The 9652-nt window shown below is 36.3% G+C and overlaps 1 protein-coding gene across 2 annotated transcripts; it reads left to right on the top strand.

The window, feature by feature from the left end:
- The first annotated feature begins 4341 nt into the window (after nt 1-4341).
- Nucleotides 4342-8319, top strand: LOC6602585 (ELAV-like protein 2). Of its 2 annotated transcripts, none has more exons than XM_026990076.1 (5): nt 4342-4888; nt 5298-5342; nt 5426-5683; nt 5746-5989; nt 7426-8319. In XM_026990076.1, the coding sequence occupies exons 1-5, from the start codon at nt 4690-4692 to the stop codon at nt 7748-7750; spliced, it is 1071 nt and encodes a 356-aa protein (XP_026845877.1). In that variant the 5' UTR covers nt 4342-4689; the 3' UTR covers nt 7751-8319. The 2 variants fall into 2 exon arrangements, with proteins under 2 accessions (XP_026845877.1, XP_026845878.1); XM_026990077.1 differs by having other exon boundaries at nt 4345-4879.
- Nucleotides 8320-9652: the final 1333 nt, after the last annotated feature.

The following is a 9652-nucleotide window of genomic DNA, read 5'->3' as shown; positions in this document are numbered from 1 at the left end:
TTCCATTCGGTTGTGTTTCTCGTTCGAGAACATTCATTTATAATTTTTTGACTCCTCTGCACCGGTTTTTGTGTTGTATATATATATACTTCTATATACTTATGTATATTCAGTTACGAATTAGTTGTGTTCTCGGTTTTTATCCAACTAAACTACAACTACAAAAAACTGTCACAGCAAAAACTAGGAACTAGGAACTAGAAAGAACCAAACAGCAATATCTGTGCAATGCCCACTCAAAACTCTAGGTTTTTTTAACAATCGTCGTGCAATATTAGGACCAAAGATACTTTAATCCACTAGAAAATCTATTAGTTTTCTTCCCTTGAAGGATACTTATTTAAGAAACGGATATCCAAACATTTTTTCGTATTTTTTGGAGTGTGTGATTTAAAAGTGCGGTCTCGTCTGACTCTAAACTACTACGCGGAAAATAGTAAGAAAAATAACACCATCTTTCGAACGTTGGACAAAGGAGCATATAAGGGAGACAGAAATCGCGGATACATAGACAGAGAGAGAGAGAGAGATATAGAGTGAGAGAGAGTGCTAGACTTGGGAAGGAGCGAGAGCCAACGAGTCGACGCGAGACTTCGAGAAAGTTTTTTGTGTGCAATCAATATATATTATAGTCAATCCTCCTCCGCCCCAAAAACTATCATCAACTTTCAAGCAGCTGTATGACAGTATTTCTTCCCAGCCGGCACCTCGCTCTCACTATTTCCGTCTCGGCCCGAAGGCACGTAAGTACGAGTAATAGCCGAATGATCTAATCACCATCCTCCACTTCCAAAGCCATCAAATTTTCTATATACATATGTATATGTAAATATATCCCCATGGTTATAGCTATAGTTATGCTCGTAGTTTATTAGTAGTTGTAACTGTGGTTGAGCAATGGAAATCGATAGCGGCCGAAATTGAAAATTTCCATGACATTTATTATTTGTTTTCTTTTAATCGGACAATTTATCGCCTTAGAGTTTCACCAAGTTAATGATTGGTAAAAGGAAAGTCTAAGGTTAAATAATAAACATCAATGTAATGATTAGTGCTTAAATGATAAGAGAAGCGTATTTGAAGCATTATAAATTATAGTTAGATTTATCGAAAAAGACAACTTGATTTATGAAAATACATGGGTATAAATCGAATCCTAAAAGGGTTTCGTTTTAAAGATTTTAATTTTCATTTTCTATAGAACATCGGATTGATCACAGAGGAGTGATGGGCATAGAGTTTTATGGACCAAAACAAGTTATTCAAATTTTCAAATGCTTCAGTATCTGAATTCTTGATAAGTATTGAAAAATACAAAAAAATTATATCGTGAAAATAAATCAAATAACTTATAATGCTATTACCAATCATCATCGACATTTATTTCACTGCATTTACATATACTATATGTTACTCTATACTTTATGTTATATATTTGGTGGATCGCGCGATCTGTCAAACGAAATCTGCTCCATAAATGATGCATTCTATCCGAAAATATTCGATTCCAGGTGAAGCCCTGGCCGGGATGTTCCTGTCTCTGATGCAACCCCCCTGGGGACCCTCAGGACATGCCCTGACCCACCTCAAGGCCCTCTTTTAAGGCTCTCTAGCACTTCCGACACACATTCCCGAATGAGGTCACAGATATCGGCACAAAAGTGTCAATTACACATTTTTGCTCTGGGTTCTTTCTTTCAGTCACACACTCACACAAGGGGGTCCTGGAGAGAATGGTGTCTATATTATGCTGTATCACGCCATGCTGTGCAATTAAACCATGTCCCCCTCCCTCTTATTCTTTGTCGGCCTCTCTCTCTCTCTCTCTTTTCCTATGGGTTTGTCTTTTTCTTGCTCCGGTTGTGGGTGCAATTCCCCTTTATGCAGTTTTTTTCGCTGCATTTCCCTTTGTTTAAGGCGCCTTTTGATGCAAATATTTATTTGTTCATCCTTCCTTTTACCCGTTTCCACAGGTTGCATCTTCACCTTTAGCATGCTGCCTTTTGAGGTTTGTTTTTCATATCCCATGCAGCATTCAAAACCCCTTGCAGCCTTGCCCCTTTTTGCAGGGGTTCAATGAACGCGGAACCTGGCTTTTAAACAGCTGCTGGTAGCAGTTTTGTAACCGCAGCAATGCCTCTGGTGATCCAAAAAAGGGCAAACACTGAAGAGTGGGAAAGTGGGAAACACAGACAAATAAATGGAAAACTAGTGAACCCAAAGCCACAGGCACAGATGCAGTCAGGGTTCAATGACCTCAAAGACTGGGCAGGACATGGCCGTGGACTGCAACTGGGATTGGCACTGAAACCGGGACCGGGACACAACTTGCCTGCTCGTTTGTTTGTTTTTCACGTCAGGTTTTTACCCTATTTTCAGTGCAGACAAAGTGCCACACACAAACACGCGCGCAGGCAGACATCCAGGATCTAGCAGGAACTAGGAAGCCCGTCCTCTTCGGTCTCTCTCTCTATTTTTCAACCCCGAAAAACCATTACAGTTGGAAAGAGTAGGAGGTAAACTAGTCCTAGACGACTATGACAACACACTCGATGCATGAGTGGGAAATACATTCATACATACATACATACATATGTATGTACATACATGTATATAGGTTTCGTTGAACAAAAAGATATGCAATATTAAACGAGCATGACTTACCTATAAAATTTTAGCTAAAATTTAGTTCAAATAATATTTGAAGACACAGTTTCTCTTTCTTCTCAAATCACCTGAAACTACCAATGACAATTTCCCATCTCCTACCATAAATTCAATATCTTCAAGCTGTATCACATTAATTCTTGCCATTTACTTCTCCGAATTTCTCACAGAGCGGGCATACAATTTTTTTCATACGGACTTGACATTTTTAGATATCATATCATTGGCGCTTTATCTCTAAGTGTCTACCTATATGGGAATATACACACATACTTCCTACATGTCGAAAAGCGATTTAATTAAATTCCGAACCATTAGGCGAGCATTTTGTGCTGCCAAAAAAAAAGCGATACAAACCAACTCCCAAACTTCAGATCGCCTATCCCATTTTTGTTTGATAAACAGACTTTAGCTTTGACTTACCCTTGTCGTCCATTACGCAAGAAGAGGGTGGGTGGGGGACTCTGATACTCTACTCGTAGGTAATGCTGCTCATGGTGGTAGTGGTGGTGGTGACAGCAGTCACAGTCACTGCCAGTTTCAATGAGTGTCATTTACAAAGGCACTCTCCGTGTTAGAAGAGAGGAGGCGAATGTGTGAAATGCTCTTATCAGGCAGTTTTTTGCTCCGATCATCGGATCTTCTTTTTCTCCTATGCCACTGATTTGAATCTATGGAGTAAAAATTGTAGAGCTATTTTAAAGCAAATACATATGTACATATACATATGTACATATATAGTCTTTATCCTAAAGCCATTATTTCGTACTATTGATTCCCTAGTACAATCATGGATTTACTTTTCTTTCTGTTCCCGCCATAGATTCAATGCTTTGAAAGGCATACAAAAATATATTTAACTCCTAATCCTCGTAATAGTGCTCTATACATTTCTCCGCTGAAGATGGAGGAAATATAAGATGGAAATCATAGACTAAATATATGTATATTGTGGTATCATAAAATATTATTATTAATACTATTCTATAGCCTACCTAACTACACAAATACCTCGCATTTTCCATTGCAGATTGAGTAAAAGCAAGAGAATAATCGAACAGCCATAATTTATGGATATGATGCATTTTTAGACTGCAGAAAGCAGAAAATGTCAAGAAAAGAAAATAACAGAACCGAAAAGAATACAACAGAACAGAACAGATCCGAATAGAACAGATTGAACCGGAAAGAAAGGAAAGCAAAAACCAAACACCACCAAATAAAACCAACTACTATTAATTTAATAAAGCATAAACGAATAATCATATTCAATCTGTACGACTACTCGTATATATATATATATTATACAAGAGGATAACAGATAATACAACTATTTATATACTATATATGATATATGTATGTATATTTGAAAACAAAGCTAAGTTCCAACAAAAAAAACTAACCAGCGCAAATTTATTAAAAGTATTATAGTAAAAAAACAACAACAATAATTGCTATCTTTTTGCATTTTTGCAATTTTATAAAAAAAAATTTCCGAAACTGAAAAGAAAAAAAAAAAAAAATAAGAACAAATTCTCAAAACACTACAACACTCGGCGAAAACAAAAAATTTAGTAAAATTTACTCTTTTATCTTAAAAAAAGAAAAATCAAAAAATATACGAGCGATTATTTAATTCAAGACATAAATTCAATTTAAAACGTTTTAGACAGAGAACGCTTTAGAACATAACTAAGTAAAAGAAAATACGTTTTTTTCGCGATCGTAGTTGATCTAAAAACCCCACACAACCGAACTAAAAACCACAGCAACAACCACTTCTGCAGCTAAACAACTTCACGGGACTTGTGCAAAGCGCAGTCGACATTAAAATTAAATACAAATAAAAATAAACATAAACCATAATTAAAAGAAGAAAACCTAATTCGTAAGCGTTAACAACCCAAGCAGTGAGATTAATTACTAAGCGAACGACAACAACCATCTAACAAGCAAAATCAACCAACCAACCAAGACGAAAATCGCGTAGTACCGAAACCGGAACCAAAAACAGAAAGCAAAATGACCAACGCCATGGATATCGTGAAGAACGGCAGCGCTAACGGCTCCGTGGACGGCAGCAATGATGAGTCGCGCACCAATTTGATTGTCAACTATCTGCCACAGACCATGACCCAAGAGGAGATGCGATCGCTCTTTTCGAGTATCGGTGAGCTCGAGAGTTGCAAACTGGTGCGTGATAAAGTCTCAGGTAATTTGGGTAAATATTAACCAATGATTCTTCAATTAAATTCTAAGCTTTTTCTATGTTTCTGTGTATATGAATGTTGTGAAATTAGGCTGTATCTATTCTTTCATACAATCCTTTGTTTATTTGGCTTTTGATTTTTTCCAATTCTTTCCTGCCTATACTGTATATATCCCTATATCATATCAGTTTAGGTAGATGTTGCTGTCCGTCATTGGAACAAAGTGCCTTAAAGTGCCATTCGACAGTATTCCTATAATTTATATTCAATATATTCAATAAACTACTAGAGGCTTTCAAAGCATGTTATTTATATATATCATATCCGTTTAACATTGTCTAAAATATAGATTTTATAAGTAGATACATAAATATTTAGCATCCTTATCTCTAATTTTATTCTCTCCTTTCCCTTTTTAAGTCTTGCCAGCATCGTTGACCGCCCTCAATCCGGCACTCCAGCAAGGTAAGTGTCCCAAAATAACAATGATATCCCATATAAACGTAAATAAATGGAAAATTAACCTAATGATTTATTGAATCTTTTAGGCCAAAGCCTGGGCTACGGCTTTGTTAACTATGTGCGTGCCGAGGATGCTGAGAAGGCTGTGAACACCCTGAACGGCTTGCGTTTGCAGAATAAGGTTATTAAAGTATCATACGCCCGTCCAAGTTCAGAATCTATAAAGGGTGCTAATTTATATGTATCGGGTCTTCCGAAGAATCTATCACAACCAGACTTGGAGGGGATGTTCGCATCGTTCGGCAAGATAATTACATCTCGTATACTCTGTGATAATATTTCCGGTACGTCATCTACTCGTATGTTCTGAAATTATTAACAAATTTATGGGCTTACTATAAATTAGGTCTATCGAAGGGCGTCGGTTTTATACGCTTCGATCAACGCAACGAAGCCGAGCGGGCCATACAAGAGCTGAATGGCAAGACCCCCAAGGGCTATGCCGAGCCGATTACCGTGAAGTTTGCCAACAATCCGAGCAACAGCGCTAAGGCCCAGATTGCTCCGCCCCTAACCGCCTACTTGACGCCTCAAGCGGCAGCGGCCACCCGACGTCTGGCCGGCGCCCTACCAAACGCTGGACGCATCAGGTGTGTACTACTTCCCACATACATCCCAAACTCAGTCGCAGTCACAATCCCAATATACATAAATCTGAGCCCGACTTAGGAATAGGAATAGAGAATAAAAGGACGTCTGATTGTATGTCTTCCTATGGAGGTGGGTAGGAAAAAAAATGACTTATATGAGTTTAAATAACATTCTGTTCAACCACAAAACAAAACAAACAAAATTACCGAAATGAATTTTTTGTTTTTATGTGTACGAGTATGCGTATATTATTGAGTTCAGTTGAAAAAGCTTGGTTATATATTATATTCAATTCGAATGAGTATAGGGTTCTATTAGATTTTTGGTATTTGTGTGTGTAACACCCAGAAGAAAGCGTTTCCGACATCATAAAGTATATATATTCTTAAACAGCATTAAGAGCCAAGTCGATATAGCCATGTACATATGTCTGTCCGTCTTTGCGTTCGTATTTCGAAATTCCGCATAAAAAAAGACGAAAATCTGTAGCTTCCACAATTTTGAAGATACAAGAAAACTAAAAGCGCAGAATCATAGAGAACCGTATCTAACTGATTTCCTATTAGATTAGATCTGCATTAGATTGGATCCTTATAAAAGCCAGAAGGAACAAATGAAATTGCAGTGGCTACGCAATTTCTTACACGTGCTTATGTTAGCGTGTCCCATGTTAGGTGAATTTTTTGATCTTGTCCATTTCATATTCTCTTACGTTTTTCCATATAAATACGAGTACCACTGCATTCTTTTTTGATTTTTTTTACCATATTACTATATTCGTGTAAACAGTAACCGAAGAAGATAGTTTTGTGTTTATAAGTGTTTTTGCATTTATGTTCGTTTTATAAATACTTTTTGAATGTACATTATACCTACAATTAAAGCCTTTTTATGGTTTATCTATGTTTAGCTTTGTGTTTTCATGTATATTTTCTTTGGTTTCTGATTCGCTTTGCTTTTATTTGCATGTAAAAGTATTCTTTGTTTTTTTTTGTTATCCTTTTTTCAACACTAATCATCGACTGCAGTGTGTCCGCTCACTTAATTTCTATTAATTTGAAACGCACTGTTTCACATGGTCCAACACAAATAACTATATCCGCTTCCGCTTCCGTTTCCGCTCGTGATTTGGTTTTTGGTGCACCGTGAGAAGCAACGATTACATGAAAGTGCTCAATCGGGGAAATTTCAGACAACATAAAAATTATGTGTACCTTGAAGCACAGTTTAATGCTGGAATTTTGCTCTTGAACAATGGAATTCTCAAAACTTTAACTAAAACTTCTAGTTATATTCGTGGAGGGTTCCCGACTTAGAAACTAAGCAAACAAATCTTTAGTTTTTATTAAAATCGATACTATCGATGACAATAGTTACAAAAAGATTATTAATCGAACTTTTATTTATTGTTTCCCATCATCGAATCTCCCTTTAGATACTCGCCATTGGCCGGTGATCTATTGGCCAACTCGATATTGCCCGGCAACGCAATGACCGGATCTGGGTGGTGCATATTCGTCTACAACCTGGCCCCAGAGACCGAGGAGAACGTGCTGTGGCAGCTGTTTGGGCCATTCGGGGCCGTTCAGTCGGTGAAGGTGATCCGGGACCTGCAGACCAGTAAGTGCAAGGGATTTGGCTTCGTCACAATGACCAACTACGACGAGGCTGTGGTGGCCATCCAGTCACTTAATGGCTACACCCTGGGCAACCGTGTGCTCCAGGTCAGCTTTAAGACTAACAAAACTAAAACTACTTAAGCGAAACTGAACTAGTGTCTAGTCCTAAGCGTAGTCCTCTCTCTCTCTATCAATCCTCTATGATTTGACAGTACTTTGACAGGACTTTCCGAACGATTAAAAGTTTGATTTGCCAACGGCGCGACGCGTCGACGAGTTGTAGTCAAAATTACACATTTACTTATACAGAGATAAAAACAAACATTAATCAAAATCATGATCATGATTGATGGGACATGTGAGAAAGAGGAGGATTCTCTATGATTTGATTTGTATGCTAACGAAATTATTATGATTGTAATTCTAATGAAATCTTAGTGAAAATTGATTTGATTCTGTGTATGTGGCGAGTACCGATTAAACGTCGATATGGATGCACGAATACTCCAAACTAATTTAATTCGATTAACCAAAGCCCAAAACCTAACAAAAACAAAGCTTGAATGAGGCAATGAGAAACACAACAGCAACTAAGGAGTAAAATGAAGCAGAACCGTTAGGAAAAACAAGACAAATGTCTATAAATTGACAAAATGAATATGGGAGGCAATGAAGATTGACAACATTGCATTGACACAAAGCAAAACAAAAAAAAAAAAAACAAAAAAAAAAACAAAAAAAAAAGAAAAATATTTGAATCAAGAAAATGATCCAAGTCGCAATATTTAGAAACTGTTCTTTTTTTTACTTATCGATATGTAATTCAATTTGATTATATTCAATTAAACAGTATACTTAACGAGCTAACCAAATGATTTACTTAATGTCTACTGATTTAAGCGAAACCCAAATAACTCACACACACATATTTCTCTCAGCTTACCTAATTACTTATTATACTTATTATAATAGATATGCATAGATATATTATATTGTATTGTATCGTATTTTGTGTTCGTTTTGCCAGGTTTATCTTACGATTAATTCTAGTTCCACTCGATATGATGTACTCACAACTTATTCGATTTATTTCGCATTGATTTTAAACTCGAAAACGAAACGAAAACGAATGCCGCGAGAGATCTCTCAAAACGTAACAAGAACCCAATTTACACAAAACACACACACATGAACCTCGAAAAACGAAACACACATTATTATATAGAAGATACAATTATCTAGCCAGATTTGATGACCCTTATTTCGTCATCTTAGCGGAGGAGTACAAAGTATATTCAATATTCGTATTCGTCAAGTGCAAACCAAAGTAAATGAAACCAAGAAAACCTATTATATTGTATTCATTATTATATATTATTATGCCTACTTATTATTCCATTTTTATAATTATTATAACTTATTGAATGCCAGCAAAGCGAAACCAAAAATGAAACTAAAAAAATGAAGCAAAACTAACACAAAAGAAAATAACAAAAATAAAAAAAAAAAGGCGAACTACCCCTAAAAATATATATATTTATTATTAAATAAATGTGTGACTTATTCCAAAAACTATGCAAAAAAATGAAAAAGCGAAAATACCACAAAAAACCTAAACACAACCATTTGTTTTCTTTTTTTTCCAACCAAAAACAAAAAAAAACAACCTCACACAAAATTGGCAACGCCGCAGGTGACTTGTGATCGGAGTGGTGTATCCCTCTGAGAAGTTTGGCAACAGGCCAAGTGAAATGCGGTAACACACCCACATACAACCATAGAAACTACTACAACAACAGCACTCGCATTTATACAAAGATACTCGAAATACGAACTAAGTTTCAACGATCTATAAAAGTATCACTAAGTTTTAACTGGTTTTATATCGTACGCATACATACATACATACATATATCCAACCATAGGCAGTGTATAAGTACACATACATACAAATATACATACATACAATATGTATATGCAATGTATATTTGAACAAAGAGAGCCACCTAGTTGCCCTTGCGTAATTGGATTTTTCACATCTAT

Source organism: Drosophila persimilis, unplaced genomic scaffold (assembly GCF_003286085.1).
Source record: "Drosophila persimilis strain 14011-0111.01,24,50 unplaced genomic scaffold, DperRS2 tig00000520-arrow-pilon, whole genome shotgun sequence".
Lineage (NCBI taxonomy): Eukaryota > Metazoa > Arthropoda > Insecta > Diptera > Drosophilidae > Drosophila > Drosophila persimilis.
This window is presented reverse-complemented; position numbering and strand designations above follow the sequence as displayed.

Excerpts from the sequence above, each read along its gene's own strand:
- LOC6602585 (XM_026990076.1), top strand. The coding sequence starts at position 4,690 with ATGACCAACGCCATGGATATCGTGAAGAACGGCAGCGCTAACGGCTCC. Across the intron at positions 5,343-5,425 it reads CAATCCGGCACTCCAGCAAG|GCCAAAGCCTGGGCTACGGC; the intron begins GTAAGTGTCCCA and ends TGAATCTTTTAG. Across the intron at positions 5,990-7,425 it reads CCAAACGCTGGACGCATCAG|ATACTCGCCATTGGCCGGTG; the intron begins GTGTGTACTACT and ends ATCTCCCTTTAG.